At 61.3% G+C, this 18,011-nt stretch overlaps 1 protein-coding gene across 4 annotated transcripts in view; it reads left to right on the forward strand.

Annotated features, from left to right (window-relative positions):
- SEMA4B (semaphorin 4B) overlaps window positions 1-18,011 on the forward strand; it is a 44,598-nt gene that overhangs the window by 7,741 nt on the left and 18,846 nt on the right. For 2 of the 4 annotated variants that reach the window (XM_073304591.2, XM_073304590.2), the window contains exon 2: window positions 7,501-7,740. In XM_073304591.2, the coding sequence (XP_073160692.2) occupies window positions 7,638-7,740 (103 nt within the window). In that variant the 5' untranslated portion in view covers window positions 7,501-7,637. Of the gene's footprint in view, window positions 1-7,451; window positions 7,741-18,011 lie in introns of those variants that run through there. The other 2 variants (XM_073304588.2, XM_073304589.2) reach the window with 1 other exon arrangement.

The raw sequence follows: 18,011 nt of genomic DNA on the forward strand, positions 1-18,011 counted from the left end.
GTGCAGGGGGCTGGGTGTGCAGGGGGCTGGTGTAGGTGTGCAGGGGGCTGAGTGTGCAGGGGGCTGGGTGTGCAGGGGGCTGGTGTAGGTGTGGGGCTGTGTGTGTGGGGCTGGTGTAGGTGTGGGGCTGTGTGTGGGGCTGGTGTAGGTGTGGGGCTGTGTGTGCAGGGGGCTGGTGTAGGTGTGCAGGGGGCTGTGCGTGCAGGGGGCTGTGTGTGTGGGGCTGGTGTAGGTGTGGGGCTGTGTGTGCAGGGCGCTGTCCGGGGCTGTGTGTGGGGCTGGTGTGGACGTGGAGGCGGTGCGTGCAGGGGGCGGTGCGTGCAGGGGGCTGGGGGAGCTCTGGGGGGTATATCTGTACCTCTGACTGTGAGGCTGAGGGCCTGGAAGCGTTCCCCTGCCCTGTGTTCTCTGTGCAGCTTGTGGCTCTGCAGTGGGGCCTGTGGTGGGTGTGTCAGTCTGTCTGTCTGGATCCCAGGGAAATCCTGGGACTACCCCCCAGCACTCACCTGATGGTAACCATGGAGACAGCCAGAGAGGAAAGGGGGGGGACTGATTCCAGATACCCGTGTGTCGGTGCAGAGCACCCCCCTCCCCACACATCTGTACCAGGGCCCAGCGGCCTGATCCCCTCTTCCCTTGTCCTGGAGAGAGCGTTTGAATGGGGGGTGCCGCAAGCCCCAGCTGGCACAGGGGGAGCCCTGGGCATACACACAGTGGTTGTCAGGACCTGCGCGTTACCAGTTTGTACATGGCACCGGTTAGATACAGGGCATGACAGCATGAGGTGTAGTGAGTGTGTCAAGCCTGAGAAGAGTTGCTGACACAGAATCGCGACCCATCCTTTGTGTCACAGGGAGCCAGTGCAGGGCCTTGAGTGGACATGGTGAGCACGGGCAAGGGGCCTGCTCTGAGCAGCTGATGGGTGTTGGGGAGACCAGAGAGCGGGAGGCTACACCCGCCAAAACAAGGGCAGGACGTGGCTGGGCTGGACGGTTCCGTGGGGTGGGCTCCGTGTGTAACCCCAGAGTGGTTTCTGTTTATTTGTTTCGGTGGGTGGAGACAGGTGCTGCCTGGAGACCAGTATTGGGGGTATGTGGGGTGATGTTCCCAACAGGCTCCCTTCCAACGTGCAGCTACCATGTTAGCCTCTCCCCAGAGCAGCAGCTGCTGTTTACGAGTGGACGCGAGTGTATCCCATGCGGTGCCCTGAGCCTGGCGAGAGAGCAATGCCCCAGCGTCCAGCCATCGCCAGCCCTGCCCATCTAAACACAAGAGCCCCTGCGGGGCCTGGTTCAGAGTGCGTTTCCTCTCCTCTTACCCAGCTGCCTGGAAATCCCTCCTGGGCCCCAGACTGACAAGGGGCTGAGGGCTGGAAAGCAGCAGAGGCTGGTCTCCCCTCCCTTTCCCTCTCCTCCTTCACCGTTAAGTCCCTTTCCACCAGGGCAGCTCATTTAATTGTTCAGATCAAGCACTCCTCATGCTGAACATCGAGCTCTGAGTGCGTGTGTGTCTGTGTGCGTGCATGTCATCTCTGCACACGGGTGTCTGGGTCCCCGGGGTGTGCACATGTGCCAAACCCTTCCTCCCCCCAACCCCACAGGATGGGGAAGCTGCACACAGGGTGGGCAGTGTAGCTGTGAGCTCGCACGCCCACAAGCCATTACCTACGCTGCCTGGGTGTGTGAGACTGACCAGGAACATGTGGCCTTGCACATGTGTGTGAATGCCTGGCCTGTGCCATGCATGCTGCATCTGTGCCAGGAACCCTTGCTTCTGCTGCCCCCTTCCCCCCCCACGCCCACAGGGGAGGAGATAAATGGGAGCTTGTGGTAGGCAGGCCTCTGGCTGCCAGCAGCTGGGACCAGACCCGACTCAGAGGGAGCAAGTTTGAGGTGGGGGGCTGCTCCTGGCAGTCTGCAGCAAGCTCTTACGGGGGTAGGCCTCTGCACCCGCTCGGGTGAGATTGTTACTGGAGTGCACGTGGTACATCCCCTCCCCTCCCACACACGGTGCTGCCCATCACGGTGCCCAGACCTCGGCTGGAGGAACAGGATCTGCAGCTAGCCTGGGAGGGAAGGGGCAGGCAACCCCCTGCTCCCTCCCCCCTCAACCCCAGGCCCCTGTCGCGTCCTGTCACCACCCTCCCCCACTTCCTATTGGCTCCCTCTCCTGCCAACCCTTAGCACCCCTCTTCCTGCTTTCAGACTAGACCCCCCCAGCCCCAGGAGAGGCCCATTGGGGAGGGGTCAGAGGGCATGGGGAAGCCTGTGGCTTCCAGCTGAACAGGCCGCAGTGGCCAGGCACACCCGTGTCTGTGATGTCACACCCACAGCAGCGCGTGGTGATGTCACAGTCCCCAGGTCCCATGGCCGAGGGTGCTCCCTCCTGACTGGCTGCTCTCGCTCTCTCTAATAATGATGCCATCAAGGGAGGGGAAAAACCAACAGCAGCCGAGGGTGACAATGGGGGGCGGGTCCGAGTTGCTGAGGGTGAAATCCCCTCGGTGCCAGGGTCAGGGTCCTGCCCTGGCGTCTCCAGGGGCTGCGCGGGCTCCTGGGGGTTGGACCTCACTCCAGCCTCATGCTCGGAGCTGGACCCCCACCACACCAGCCCCTCCCTTTGCAGCACCCCTCAACTCTGCGATGGGGCCCATGCCCCCGCTGCAGGGGAGTCGGTCCCTGCGGAACCAGGGCCCGCTATGATGCTGGTGAGGCAGCACCCTCCCCCTTGCAGTGTTTCAGTGGGCTAAGGGCCCGTAAGGTGGGGCAGGGAGGGACTGAGCAGCCAGTCCCCTAGGAGCACAGAGCTCGGGAAGGAAGAGAAGTAGCTATTTGGTAAACAAAGCAGGTGACCCGGGAGAGCGAGGGCCCAGAACTGAGGCAGGAGCTGCAGGAAAGGACAGAACGGTACTCCCCCCTCGGTCTTTCCTCTGCCTTTCACTCTCCTCTGGCCTCAGCTCCTCACCCCACGGGGCTGGGGCCTGGGATCCTTGCACCAGCCTGAGCCCGGGAATTCTTGGCAACCACAAATAGGGGCACTTCTCTCACTCATGTTGCCATGGCAAAATGTCACTGTCATTACTAACTTGTTGCCATGGTAACCTCCAGAGGAATCCGGGTGGTTCTCCAAAGGGCCCCTGCACATTCCCCTCCCCTCCCCCGCTGAGCTCCAGCACCTTCTGGGCCCGTGAGTCCCAGCCCCCAATGTCTGGAGCCAGGGAGGTGAAATGGCAGCAGGGCTGGGCAGCTGGCTCATGGCACAGTGACAGTGGTGAGGGCAGATCAGGCACCACAAGCATCCCTTCCCCTGTCCTGCCTGAGGGGCCCGAAGTCCAGGCTCTGGCCCTGACAGCATCCATCTCCTGCCTAGGGAGGGACCGAGCTGGGCTCAAAGCCAGGGCGCTCCGGGACAAAGCAGGCGCCACAGAGGTTGGGTCGTGGCGGTCGTGCCATGGGGCTGTCCCGGAGCTGCGCCCGAGTGGGGCTGTGAAGGATCCCGTCCATGTGGGCCCTGCTGGGAGCTCGTCCCATTGGAACAGGCCAGTGCAGGACTTCGCTGTTCCCGGGGGGCTGGGGCCGCAGTGCCAGGCCGACACAGGGGGCCTGGTTGGCACCTTTCAGTGGCGCTCTGGACTCCCTTAGCCACAAGGGCAAGAAAGCGTCTGCAGGGCAGGAGTTCCTGGGCCCATCCTGGAAGAGGAAGAAACCTGCCCATGTGCAGGGAGGGTATGGCAGGCTTCTCTTCTCCATCCGCACTTGGTGTGGGATCATTGGCACTGCTGGGGAAGGCTCAGTGAGGGCAGGCCGAGCCCATCCTCCCCCCGATGGGCTGTGAACACGCTGGGCAGGCAGGCCATGGGGCCCAGGCCTCTGTGACGGATCATTCAGTCTGTATCAAAGGCCAGAGAACTTCCCCAAATAATTCCTGGAGCAGAGCTGTTAGAATCCTGATTTAAACTGCTCCATGAGGGAGAATCCATCTTGACCACAGTAAATTGTCCAAGTAGCTAATTACTCGGACCATTGAAAATTTATGCTTTATTTCCATTCTGAATTTGTCTAGTTTCAACTTCCAGCCATTGGCTCATGTTAGATCTTTCTCTGCTAGACTGGAGCCCGTTATTAAAGATTTGTTCCCCAGGTAGATACAGACTCTGATGCTTCTCAGATCTGCTCGAGACATGGATCCAGGCACTTCCCAGCCTTCTCTTGGGTAAGCTTCTTAAGCCACAAGGCTTCTTTTCCAGCCCCTGGATCAGCTTCCAGAGTAGCAGCCGTGTTAGTCTGTATTCGCAAAAAGAAAAGGAGGACTTGTGGCACCTTAGAGACTAACCAATTTATTTGAGCATAAGCTTTCGTGAGCTACAGCTCACTTCATCGGATTCATGTAGCTCACGAAAGCTTATGCTCAAATAAATTGGTTAGTCTCTAAGGTGCCACAAGTCCTCCTTTTCTTTTTGGATCAGCTTTGTGGCCCTCCTTTGAATTCTCTCCAGCATTTCTCCCACCTGCTTGAAGTGCAGCGACACCTAGTCCCAATTACAGCCTCACCAGGGCTGCCTACAGAGGCCAGCTCACTTCACCACTTCTACCTAGTATTTGTACAGCTAAGGATGAGGCATTCCCAGGCAGCTTAGCTCTCTCCGGGGCACAAGGCTGCTCTTAGGGAGGAGGCAGTTCTCAGGGGATCTCTGTAGCAGCAGCAGCCTCCCTGGAAGCAGTTACCTCCCTGCGGTGCTGGAGTGTGAAGGGCTGCAAGCGCCAAGTTCATCCTGTGGTGACTTGCATAGCTTCAGACACTGGCCAGTGTGGCCAGTTCCTTGGGCCCTTGTGTGAGGCTCAGACTTGCGTGGGAGCAGGCAGCAGGTGAACAGCAGCTCTCCAAACATACCAGGTGGCCGGTGGGTTCTGAATCTTCCAGGTGCCCATCCCCATGGCGTCGAGGCCCTGGCTCTGGGGCATGGTTTCCTCTCACTCTCCCAGCTGCCCAAAATCATTTTTAAATTCAGTCAATAGAATAAAGTTCTATAGTTCAAGAAGGCTCTGGCGTTAGCAATGGTATTAGAGAGGAAGAGAGGTCACCCTGCTGGGGTCCTACCTGGCACCGACAGGGCACTGCTTAGGGGGCACTCACAGCACTGGGGTCCCAGCTGGTGCTGACAGTGCACTGCTTGAGGGAAGCTCACAGCACTGGGGTCCCAGCTGGTGCTGACAGTGCACTGCTTGAGGGAAGCTCACAGCACTGGGGTCCCAGCTGGTGCTGACAGGGCACTGCTGGGGGAAGCTCACAGCACTGGGTCCCAGCTGGTGCTGACAGGGCACTGCTTGAGGGAAGCTCACAGCACTGGGGTCCCAGCTGGTGCTGACAGGGCACTGCTTGGGGGAAGCTCACGCTGCTACAGTCTTGGCTGGCATTGGCTGAACTGAAAGTAAACTAGTGTCTTGGCCAGGAATTGGTTGTTGTTCAGGCCCAGCCCGGCCCTGCCCCAGAGGCAGAGCAATAACCAGGAGCATAGGTGGGAGAGACAGGCTGGTCGAGCCAAGCACCTGGGCTCCAGGTGCCAATGGATTTACGGAGCAAAGGGGCCTATTGCCAGGGGAACTAGCTGGAGCTTGTTTGCAGCCGGGCGCTGAAAGGATGTTTTGGTCCCACACTGTGCCTGCCAGTCCTGGGCATGCTGCCAGGCTCCTCCTGGCCCTGAGCCCTGTGTGTATGGGAGTCATTCCAGCAGGGCCCTGCACCAGCTGCACTCCTCAGCCCCAGCACAGCCCAGGGGCGACCTGCACAGGGCAGGGGTGAGCGGTGGCATGAGCCATCCGTGAGCATGCGACCCGTAGCGCACTGTCACCCCTCCTCAAGGCAGGCGCAGGAATCTAGGGCAAGCCTTCACTCTGCTGCACCAGGGATGGGGACTCAGCTGTGCCCATGTGTCCTGCCCCCTGCACAGGCAGGAGCAGATGGAAGCCCATCTTGGGAGGCAGCTGGCCGGGTAGTACATACAGAGAAACATGTTGAGTTCCCAGCTGGGCTCACAGAGCGGAGCCCAGTGCTGCCTGGGCGGCCCCCTGCCCTGGCTGTTTATTCTCTGTATTGCAGCAGGCCTAGGCTGCAGCTCTGTGTGCCAGGCGCTGCACACTCACAGCGGGGGAGATGGGCCCAGCCCCAAACTGCTCACAGTCCTGGCCCCCTCCTTTTAGTGGTGGGAAGTCCCCTGGGGCTCCTGTGTGCCTGGAAAGGCACTAGCAAGGGATTGCTTTCTGGTGAGCGCGTGGCCGCGGGGCAGGGAGCTGCATGCTCTGGGGGGTGGAGGGGCCGAGCCAGAGGGCTGTGACTGCAGCAGGCATGAGCACACAGGGGGCAGCCTTGGCGCAGTGGGGGAGGTGGGTGGTGGCGGGGCTATGGGGGGTAGCACGGCGGGGTGCAGGGGGACAGAATGGGGTGTGTAGGTCTAGGTCGGGTCGGCCCAGCCTCGGTCACCCCGTGAGCAGAGCGGAGCCGTGGCAGGGCTACAGGAAGGGCAGCCCCGCAGCTCGTCGTGGCCTGGGTGGCTGGGTGCCCATGCTGCTGGGGGTGCTGGGAGCATGGCCGCTGCGGTGGTGGCTGGCTGTGTGGGAAGGTGACGATGCTGCCGTGCAATGGGAGGGTGCTGTGGGGCAGGGCGTGGGGGGTACGGGTGCTGTGGGGCAGGGCGTGGGGGGTACGGGTGCTGTCAGGGATGGGTACTGATGCCGGGGGCAGCGGTGCTCCCACAGTGGGGGCAAGGGGTCCTGGGGGTGTTGGCGCCGGTGGGGGGCAGCAGGGGGTGCTCGCACAGACACAGTGGGGGGAGGGGGGGCAGGCGGGGGGTGCTGTCGCAGGGGGCGCGAGAATTGACACGGGAGGGGTGCTGGCACGGGGGGGGCCGGCCAATACTGTCCCTTCCTAGGTCTGGCTGCCCGTGGGGGGTGGCCATGGGGCGGGGGATCCACGGGGGGCCGGCCGTGCCGTGGGGCCGCCCACGCTGAGCGCTCTCTCCCCCTAGGTCTGGCTGCCTTCGGGGGGCAGTGGGGGCCGTGGAGCGGGCAGGGGGGCTGGGCTCTATGGGGCGGGCCGTGGGACGGGGTTGCAGGGTGGCTGGCCGTGGGGCGGGGTTCCGGGGAGCGGGCAGGGGGCTGGGCTCTATGGGGCGGGCCGTGGGGCGGGGTTGTAGGGGGGCTGGCCATGGGGCGGGGTTCCGGGGAGCGGGCAGGGGGCTGGGCTCTATGGGGTGGGCCGTGGGGCGGGGTTGCAGGGGGGCTGAGCTCTATGGGGCGAGGTTCCGGGGAGCGGGCAGGGGGGCTGGGCTCTATGGGGCGGGCCGTGGGGCGGGGTTCCGGGGAGCGGGCAGGGGGCTGGGCTCTATGGGGCGGGCCGTGGGGCGGGCTTGCAGGGGGGCTGGCCATGGGGCGGGGTTCCGGGGAGCGGGCAGGGGGCTGGGCTCTATGGGGCGGGCCGCCCACGCTGAGCGCTCTCTGCCCCTAGGTCTGGCTGCCGCAGGAGGCCCCGCCACGGCGGGCGGCGGAAAGTTTTGCAGCCGACGGACGGAGCCGGAGCCGGAGCCGGAGCCGCCCGCTGCTGGCTGCGCTGCGCTGCCCGGGAGCGGAGCCCGCCCGCCCGCCATGGGGCTCGGCCTCTCGCTCTCCCTGCTGGCCCCGGCGCTCTGGGCCCTGCTGCTGCTCTCGGCCTCCGAGGAGACGGTGCCGCGGGTCAGCCTGCACTACGGTGAGTGCGGGGGGCGGCCCCGGAGCCCGGCCCGGCCGGTGTCTCCTGCTGGGAGCTCGCCCGGCGCCGCTGGCAGGAGAACCCGCTGGAGCTGTGGGTCGTGTGGGGCCGGCAGGAGGGAGGAGGACCGGAGCGGGGGGGAGCCCCATAGGAGGTTTCTTGGGGCACTAAAGGCGCTGAGACTTGGGGGCCGGGGCAGAGATCACAGCCGACAGGCCCCCGCCGTGTGTCCCATGCCCATCAGCAGGCAGGAGGGCAGGACCATGCACGCCCCCCTAGCCGGTGTTTTGTGGGCTCGCCAAGGGCAGAGACTTTCGCACCAGCTGCCGCACATGCAGGCAGCGCTGCCCACGTGTTGTCACAGATGTGCGCGTTTGCATGAATGATGCCTCTCCATAGCGCCTTCCATCCGCAGGCACTTCGCAAACGTCTGGCCCCAGGGACGTGTTTCCCCCGGCAGTGGAGGGGAAGCAGAAGCCCAGAGGTGGGCAGGGACTCCCCAGAGCTCCCCCAGGGAGCCAGTAGGAGAACCAGGACTGGGAGCCGGGTCTCCTGGGTCTGGGCTCTGGAGCCTGGGTAGGCGTACGCTCACTTCCACGCCAGAGGCTGCTGCCCGGCCGTGTCGTGCTGTGCCAGTCAGGGCAGCGGGATGGGACCTGCTGCCTGCCTGCAGCTGAGGCCTGAATGAGCAGAGCTGGGAGCTCCAGGTGTGTGGGGGGGGAGGGCTGTCTCTGGCCTCAAAGACCCCATTGACTGCACCGTGTGGCCCAGGCCCAGAGCACTGGGAAGGAGGATGGGCAGGGCTGGGCTGGGACATGGGGATTTGTGTGGAATTGCTCCCAGTGGTGGGAACGTGGGAGCCAGGGAGATCAGAGAAACGCCTTCCCCACCCTGTGGTGTGTGATGTACGAGTCTGGTCTGGCCCAGGGCCCTAGGCCTGGCTCCTCTGGAGTGGCTGGGCTGGCAGTGGGATTGGGCTGAGGCTGCTTTCGTGGCTGTCCGCTCTACCCGTTAGCCCTGTGCTACCAGCGGTGCCCTTCGGGCCCTCGTCCCGCCCGGCTGGCGGAGTGTCCCTGGGAGGCTCAGCACAGGAGACGGGCGCCTGCTGAGGGATCTGCCCCTGCCCCGGTGGCAGCATACAGAGCATCATGCCAATCGCACCCACCTCACTGGCTCCCTTGCGTGGGCCTGGGTTACAGCAGCTTTTGGGAGTGGCTCCTGACTGCTGCTTCTAGGCCCCTCCACTGGCTCCAGGGGCAGGGGATGTGAGGGCAGGGAACAGCTTGGTTAGGGCCTGTGCACACTGGCTGGCCCCATTCTCTGGGCTGGGTTGTGGGAGCTGCAGGGTTGCAGCCCATGTGTCCTGCTGGTGGCCGATTCCCGGGGCCCAGCTCACCCCGCCAGCCTTCATTGGCCACAGCAGGAAAGTTATACACTGTAGAGACAGACCTGACCACTGATCCCGCTTGCCTGGGTCCTGCCTCCCCCTGTGGCCAGTACCTGTTGCACATGGGGAGGTGATGCTGTCAGGGGGGATCCCTCCTCACCCTGCTACCCTGGGCTGGGCCTGCAGCTTTAGAGTTCTCTGTGGACTGCGACTGTTGCTCCAGGACGTACAATTCTCTGGGACGTTCTAACCTGCCCTGCACTTGGCTCTGAGCTGAGCATGGGGACTCTTCCCTCAGTGTGGGACTGAGCGGAGTCTCAGGGGATGTCTTCCCTGCACAGTTCCCCACAGGGAGGGAGGTGTCCGGGCTCTGACATTGCCCTGAGGAGTACAGGGCTGAGCCCCTGTTGGTGCTCCAGAGAGGGAGGAATTAGGAGGTGAGGTGGTTGGGGTAGGTCAGCTGGAGGACTAAGGGGCTGGGCTTGGGGGCTGGGTGGCTGCACAGTGACGTATTTGAACTTCCCCCGTGAGGGGGCCTTCAGGGACTCCTCTGTGTAGTTTGGGCCCAGATGTCGGCGGGTTGACCCCCACTCCTTAGCTGGATAGGATTGTCCTGTCTGGCGTTTGTTGCTGATCTTAGAAAGCACCTTTCACCGGCGCTGAACTCTCTGTCGGGCTGGGAACCCAGGGCCACCCAGGGACAGTGACTAGCCCAGCTTCCCCAGCCAGGCTGGGGAGAACCTGAGAGAGCGGAGGGGGCCTGGGCTTGTGAAGGGCCTGCTTGTCCCCCCACAGGGCTGCTTGTGCTGGGGCCAGAGCCACGGTGATGTGTGTAGCACTTGCCAGCGTCCCTGTGACCTCCCCCAGGGGCCAGTGGGATGGTGCTCTGTTCTGCAACTCCGTGGTGCAATCCTGCAGCCTACGTTCTCCCTGGTGTTGAAATGCCTTGTGACACCTCTGCTAGGTGCTGAGGCTGCAAAACACCAGTGCCCTGCCTACCCCACAAGCCAGAGCATGCCTCCGAATGGTTCCTGCGTGGCAGCGTGCCAGCAGAGGGGGTGCAGCCTGGGCAGGCCCACGGTACATGCTGGCCCGTGCAGTAGGGCCAGGCAGTGGGTGTAAGTGATGGACACAGCGAAGGAAGGGGGAAGCAAGGAGAGAGCCGCTCGCAGGCAGTCAGAGCCGGGGGAGCTCCCCTGTCAGGCGGGCGAAGAGGCAGAACTGTCCCCAGCGAGGGGGTTCCAGGTAGCAGATGCTGCAGAGCAGGCTTCTGCACCCAGCATGGGGGGGCTGCCTGAAAGCCCCCAGGCCAGGCTGGAGAAGCTGGGGAGGGGGAAAGGCAGGATCTGTGTGTTTGGCTGGAGCGGGTCCAGGGAGGGGTGAATAGAGAGGGTAGCTTTGAACTGGGTCCTGGAATGGTGGGGGAGGGGAGGTGCTGGCACTTCCCTGCAAATGAGAAAGCAGGTCACTGGGGAGGGAAGGGGTTTGCTTTCCGCTCCGCTGGGTCCCATCCTGCCTTGTTGCTGGGAGCAGAGGCTCCTCCCTAGTGCGTCCTTGCCAGGGCAGGCCATTAGTTTGCTGGGCCAGGGTGTTGCACAGGGATCCCGTCCCATGGGCAAGGCTCTGGCACGTCCGTCCTCTGTATATCATGCCCCTGCTCTCAGGCTGCGCTGTGGTGTGTCTGCCCTGGAATTGGCCTGCCAGGGCTAGGGGGAGCAGCCTGGTGGTCTGTCCTATGTGCTGATCTCTCGGGACCCTGCGTGGTTCGTGCTGGGGGCCCTGGCAGAGCTCAGCCCTGCTGGAGTTGGGGAGGGGCCAGTGCCCTGCCCTGCTCCCAGCTGCTGGGTGAGGTCAGAGCACAGGAAGCCTGTTTGCCCAGTGATCAGGGACCAGCCTAGGGCTTGGGCAGCCTGGGTTTCAATCTGTGCTCTGAGATCGGTCCTGGTACTGCAGGGATAACAGCCCTGCCCACCCCAGCAGGACGTGTGACAGTGGAACCGTTACCGATCGCAGGGTGCTCAGGGCTGTGGTGATGGGGGCGGGTGAGCAGCCAGAGCGAGGCACTGGGGACCTGCTGCAGGGAGAGCACTGCAGGGACCCACGTGCATGGGGATGGCTCCCTGCCACCCAGCGGGGTCAGACTCTGCAGCCTTTGGCAGGAGTCTGTTCCCAGTAACGCCCCAGCCTGCCATCTTGGTTTCCCTCCCGCTCTGCTGCGACCAGACCAGCAACCCATGGGTGCTCGCAGGGGACTGCTCGGCCCAGCGCTGCCATGAGGAGGTGCTGGTGGGGGGGGCTCCCCATGGGTCCTCGCTGGCAGCTCAGACTGGATGCCATTTGCTCTGGCAGGGTGAATGCAGCAAGTTCTTACTGGCCATGTGCTATCTGGGGCTTGGTGCTCAGGGGCAGGTGCAGTGTCTGTTGTACATGGTAGCATTGAGATGCCGTGATCAGGATTGGGCCTGTGGTGCTGGGTGGGACAGCTAGAGCTCTGTGTATGCCCCATCCTGCCTGTGATGTGCCAGGTCAGTTCTCTGGCTTGTGCTGGGCTCAGCCCTGCCTCCAATCCCTGCCCCAGGTGGACCCATCCTGGCCTCACATGCCCACACTGGTTTATGGGCCCTGTCTCTGTACAGCTCCACTCCAGTCTGTGGGTGTGGGGAGGCTGCTCAGATGGATAGCACAGAGCCTGGCCCCTGCAGGCTCCTGCCCTGAGAGGGGGCAGCCTGGCCCCTCACCCCAGAAGAGCAGGGGCCTGCCCTGTCCACCATGACAGCAGGGAAGAGGGTCCATCCTGAGCGCAACCCACTGGAGTGTGCGGGCGGGGCAGGGCAGGGCGAGTTGCTCTCATTCACCTCCAGCAGGTTTGCCTGGAAGCAGCAGGTCCTGTCCTAACACATCCTGTTGGCTGCAGCGCAGGCTCCATGCCAGGCTGCTCCAGGAAGAGCTGCCTCCATGGCCAGGGCAGGAATACCTGCCCCTCCTGCTAGGGGCCTGGCTGGGGCAGGCTCAGAGGTTGTACTTGGGGCCCTGTGCTGCTCGAGTGCACCATCCCCTGCTCTGCTCCCAGCCGGCTCAGGGCATCTTGTCTAGGGGGCCCCGAGTAGCATCGGGACTTCCCTGAAAGCCTGGCAGCTGTTGGGCACGGGGGCAACAGAGGCAGGACCCCTGGAGCTGGGCTGGGATCCAGGTCTGTGCCTGGCTCCTGCGTGGGCATCAGAGCTCCCTGTCTCTCCTGCTAGCACAGAGAGGGCCCTGCCTGGGGGCTGCAACGGAGCAGCTGCTCCTGGGGCTCTTCACGTGAAGTGCCCAAAGGAGCCTGGCTGTGGGCAGGGCTGGCTGGGAGGCGGGGGTCCTTCTCCACCACAGTCACTGCTAGCTGGCCCAGTCTGTTCCTTGTGGCTGCTGGGAGCTTGGGTCCACAGCAATTGTGGCTCGTTCCTTCCCAGGCGGGTAGAGTCATAATGATAGGACTGGCCTGGGCGGGTCATCGGCCCCTTCCCCCAGCTCCCAGACAGATGGGACAGGGTCACTAACCTTCCCGGTGCACAGAGACACAGGAAGGCAGTGGCAGAGCCAGGAAAGGAACCCAGGAGTCCTGATCGCCAGTTCCCCCTGCTCTGGTTGCCAGCCAGCGGGCAGGTGCGGGGGTGGGGGGGGTCCAGCAGGGAGCTGCAGGCAGGCAGCCATCGCTCTCCCAGCCCTGCAGGCTCATGCCAGCTGATTTTGTCCTGCCTGGGTGGCTAGACCCCTGTGAGGGGGATCTGGGATGGGAACTTGCAGGAGGAGTTGTCATCAGTAGCCTTGTGTTGAGCTGGGAGACAGCCAGGCCCCTCTCCCTGCAGTGCAGGGCAGGGTTGAGAGCTGCTGCCCTGGGCAGGTAGGAGGCTGGGGCAGTGAGTCAGAAGGCTTCTCGCTGGGAAAAGGAAGCACTTCCGGGGCCGGTTTCCTGCTCACTCACAGGGCAGGTAACTGCAACTGCTCGGCAGTGAGTCAGCCCTGCAGGAGCCCAGAGTCCCATCCTGAAGTGCCCTTTGGGAGCAGCCTCCCGGCAGGGGGCACAATCTGCCAGGGGCTCAGCCCCTCGGTGCTTGGCTCCAGCCAGCACTTCCGTTCCATGCCCCGTTCTGTCTGCTCTCGGCTTCCCCCCTGGAATCTCCCAGGCCTCTGCCCAAAGGAGACATTGCCTGGGGTGAAAGAGCAAGAACCCCACTCTGCCTGTTCTCCGAACCTGTCCGTGCTGCTCCCTCCTGCAGTGCTGTCCACTGAGACAGGAGACGGTGTGCCTGGGAGTTCTGGACAGATGGGCTCTGAGCATCAGGAGTGCAGGGTTGGAGTCTGAGAGCGTGGCCTGAGGTCTTCCCCCACCTCCAACAGTGTGCGGTGGGGGCAGGTCAGGGCTGAGGGCAGCAGTGGGCCAGGCAAGCTCCTTAAGGCTTGTCTCTTTCATGGTGAAATCCCCCTAGGTCCTGCAAGGTCTGTGTACTGTGGTGTCATGGAGTCCCTGGGTGGTGCTCTGGAACTGCTCCCTACGAAGCCAGTCAGGACTCTGGGGAAGTCTCCTCTCTGGGAGCAGACTGTCTGCAGGGCACACAGCTCACACAGCTTCCCCCTTCCTGGGTCTAACCTTGGAGCATTCAGCCTCCTCTGCCCCTCCGTGCGCTTCCCACAGCGAGTCCGCCCAGGCGGGCTCCTGGGGAAGCCAGAGGGTCCTGCCCCCCAACTCCGCAGTCAGACGTGACTCTCAGCCAGCCAGGAAAACAGAAGGTTTATTAGACCACAGGAACATGGTCTAACACAGAGCTTGTAGGTGCAGAGAACAGGACCCCTCAGCGGGGTCCATTTTGCGGGGCAGTGAGCCAGACAACCCCATCAGCACTTCACTCCATGTCCCCAGCCAGCCTCAAACTGAAACTCTCTCCAGCCCCTCCTCCTCTGGGCTTTGTCCCTTTCCCGGGCCAGGAGGTCTCTGGATTCCTTTGTTCTCCAACCCTTTAGCTCTCACCTTGCAGGGGGGAAGGGCCCAGGCCATCAGTTGCCAGGAAACAGGGTGTTGGCCATTCTCTGTGTCCAGACCCCTGCACACACCTGCCCTCTAGGGCTCTGCAAGGATCATACACCCTTATCCCACCCCCTAGATACTTAAGAACTGCATAGGGGAAACTGAGGCACCCCCACACTATTCAGAGGAAACATTAAGAACAGTTCCGCTTCGTCACATTTCTCCTCCTTTCGAGGCCGAACTGAGCGGGGTCACTTTAGCTGATAACCTGGGGAAGTTTGAAGCCACCAACGTTCTCATGGATGCCCCAGCATCTCTCCCATTCCTTGGTGGGAGTTACACCAGGCCCTTCCAGTTTCACGCCCTCCCTTAGGTCGGGGGTGGTCGACAGCACTTGCATACCACATATGGGAAGGTTTATGTGGCCTGTGCCCTTTTGCCACCCCAAAACCCCTGGGGGTCAAACTGGGATCGGGTCTTCTCCCAGCGCTCCAGTCTGGAGGGCTGCAATTCGGGCTCTCTTGGTTAAGAGCCCCCATCTTGACCTGGGCCACATGCTGTTCACTTACAGAACTAGCATGGAGACAGTCCTTTCTCAACAAGCTTGTCTCCCCAACAAGTTGGCCAAACACAGCCACTTGGTTATAGGACTGTTTAACTTTCTTAACAGCTTTCACTTCATCTGAGACCTTCTCAAAGCTATCCACACTGCATCCTTCAACAGGAAAGTCAGTGGATCCATTCACAACAGAAGATTTCTGGCTGTTAGGAACTGAAACTTTCTTGATAAAGTTTCAGAGTAGCAGCCGTGTTAGTCTGTATTCGCAAAAAGAAAAGGAGGACTTGAGGCACCTTAGAGATGCATCCAATGAAGTGAGCTGTAGCTCACGAAAGCTCATGCTCAAATAAATTTGTTAGTCTCTAAGGTGCCACAAGTACTCCCTTTCTTTTCTTGATTAAATCACTTTCACACCCTTCAGTTGCAGTAAAACTTCTTGCAAAGACTCCATGAGGATTCCTTTCCCTAGGGCTTTTCTATGCAACAATTCACCCTTCACAGAAATTCTGCCCTTACCCTCTTCACCTAGGGCTTGCTCTAGAGAAACAGGTTTCAGAGTAATAGCCATGTTAGTCTGTATTCGCAAAAAGAAAGGGAGTTAGTCTCTAAGGTGCCACAAATACTCCTTTTCTTTCTAGAGAAACACTTTCCTGAACAACAACAGACTCTTTCTGGGTCTCACTTACATCCAGAATCACCTCTGGCCCATCCGGCAGATTCCTACCCAATCCCCTTTCAGGCAAACTGACAGACTTCCTAGATAAAAGGGTCAGAAGCATTCTCCTTCCCTTTGCCACACACAAGTTCAGGAATCTTTTCCTTCTTGCTACAGGTTTCCACACCCTCAGTAGGTAACACAATCAAATCACCTTTCTGCTCTCCTTGTGCCCTGGCTAGGATCTCACCCTGATTAGACACAGTTACTACACCCTTTCCCAACCACACACTAGCAACAGGCAAAATACAAGCACCAGAATTGTCTGGTCTCTGGGATTTTGCATAGACACGAACTGTGACCTAGTTACAGGGCCATTCTCCTGAGCAGATGCAAACTTAGGACCATTCCCTTCTTGGGCTTTAGCTGAATCCAGAACCAACTCTGAGACAACTGCACTATTCTCAGCTATCACAGGCTGAAAGGCCCCTTCTGTCAGCTCCACAGACAAAGAAGAGCCGGACACACTTTCTCCTTTCCCAGACACACCGCTTGGGCACAGCACACAAGGCTGGTCACAGACAACTGCTTGGAGATCAGGGTAGCTCCCTCCACAGGCAAGTCAATACCCCTGACAGACACAGACACGTTTCCTTCCCTGTCGCACTTCTCCACCCAGCTAACAGGTAAGGTCCAGGAACACTCATCTCCCACTCTCCTCGCCTTCCCACCCTGCTGACTGGACACAGCCATCAGCTCACAAGGCTGCCTAGGCTTATCCAGACTTTCCTTACCAAGCACCTTGCCACTCCCCACAGATCCCGTGCCCTGCCTGTGTCTCCCCCCACTCAGCTGGGGTCTCAGCTCCCACTGTGCTCAGCGCTGCCCTTGCTGTCCCAGTGGGGTAGGCAGCGAGCTCGCTGCTTTCCTCACTGCATCAGAGTCAGCCTGAGCCCCCTCTCCGGTGTGCAAGGGGGCAGGGAGCATCTCTCTGTCCCACCCAGCCCCAGGGGTCTGGTTACAAGCAGGCAGGTATCCTGAGCCTAGCTGCTCCTCCCTGCTGCCAGCCAGGTCATCTGCATTTTCACGGACCATTTCCCTCTCTGCTGATTGGTTCTCTGGATTCAAATTCAAACCCTTGGCAGTTACAGGAGCAGGGCCTGGATCCTGTCCCAAAGAGACACAGTCGCCCCACAACAGGGTCTCGCAGCTGGTATCCTGGAGAACCCCAATGACCAGCCAGCCCAACCCCTCCTGGGTCTGCACAGGGATCTTGGACATAGGGAGGGCAAGGGGCTTCGTCCCTCACCCAGCCCCTCAGCATCTGAGGCTGCATCACCCAGGGCCTGACACCAGTTCTCTCTGTCCCAGGATCTCGCCACCCCAGGAATGTCTCCCCATTGACCATCACCTTCCGCTCCCACTGGGGGTCTGAGGGGCCTGGCCCCAGGAAACTCCACACAGACATATAGGTTGGGGTCAGGAGTGGGAGCCTGTCCACCTCCCCACCCATCTGGCTGACTGAGTCTATGGCCTTGGGACCCAGCAAGGGAGCTAGACACCGGGGCTTTTCCGCAGGGTCCTCCTGGTTCAAATCTCCATTAAGAACAGTCCCGCTTCGTCACAGCAATTTAGTCTCGAGGTTCCCTGCGGAACTGGCCTCCCGGGGTCTATCCCCACTCACCCCGGGGAGGTCCCCTAGGCCTCTCCGCTCCCCCACTGCCAGTTCATGCTGCTGCTGCTTCTGCAGCTCTTTCTCGGGCTCTCGCTGTCTCTCACAGTCCTCTTGCTCTCTCGGACTCAGCTCCAATCCCGTCCGTCTCCGATCCCCCGATGGGGAACCTGATCGTGAAGACCCCCGTCAGGTCGGGGACAGGAGTCTTGGGGATGCCTGGCTACTACTCCAGCTGCTCCCAGATCCTGCTATAGCCCCATTTGGGGTCAGGAATCTGTTCCTTAGAGCGCTCATCCTCCTCCAGCTGCACGGTTAACTCTGCTTTGGTGAACTTTCCAATGCCCAACCCTTTCTTCCTGCACAGGGTTACAATGTCCTTCTTAAGGAGACAGTGACAGGCCCTCACTCCACTCTTCCCAAGTTGTTGTGGACTCAAAGGCCTGTGTGCTCTCAGCTCCCCACGGTTTCCAGGGAGAACCCCTAGTGTGCCAGCCCTTCTCGAGGTCACCACCTCTTTGCCAGGGTCGAGCTGCAGACTCCTCCACCCCTTGGACTGCTCACTGCAGTCCCCAGGGGGACCCCATTACTGCACAGTCCTTCTCGCTGGTCACACACTCCCAGAGGTTAACCACCCCCCGAAACCGCTCCTCTCTGAGCCTTCAGCACACCTGGTCCTCGTCAAATCCCCTTTGTTTTACTGCTCCCCAGTCACTTACTGCAGGAAGCGCCATCCACGGGGTGCAGTACATCCCATCGCTGCCACCAGTTGTCACGGAGTCCCTGGGCGATGCTCTGGAATTGCTCCCTATGAAGCCAGTCAGGACTCTGGGGAAGTCTCCTCTCTGTGAACAGACTGACTTCAGGACACTCAGCTCACACAGCTTCCACCTTCCTGGGTCTGAGCTTGCAGCATTCAGCATCCTCTGCCCCTCCGTGTGCTTCCTACCGCAAGTCTGCCCAGGCGGGCTCCTGGGGAAGCCAGAGGGTCCTGCA

The sequence above is a fragment of the Lepidochelys kempii genome, chromosome 10 (assembly GCF_965140285.1).
Source record: "Lepidochelys kempii isolate rLepKem1 chromosome 10, rLepKem1.hap1, whole genome shotgun sequence".
NCBI lineage: Eukaryota > Metazoa > Chordata > Testudines > Cheloniidae > Lepidochelys > Lepidochelys kempii.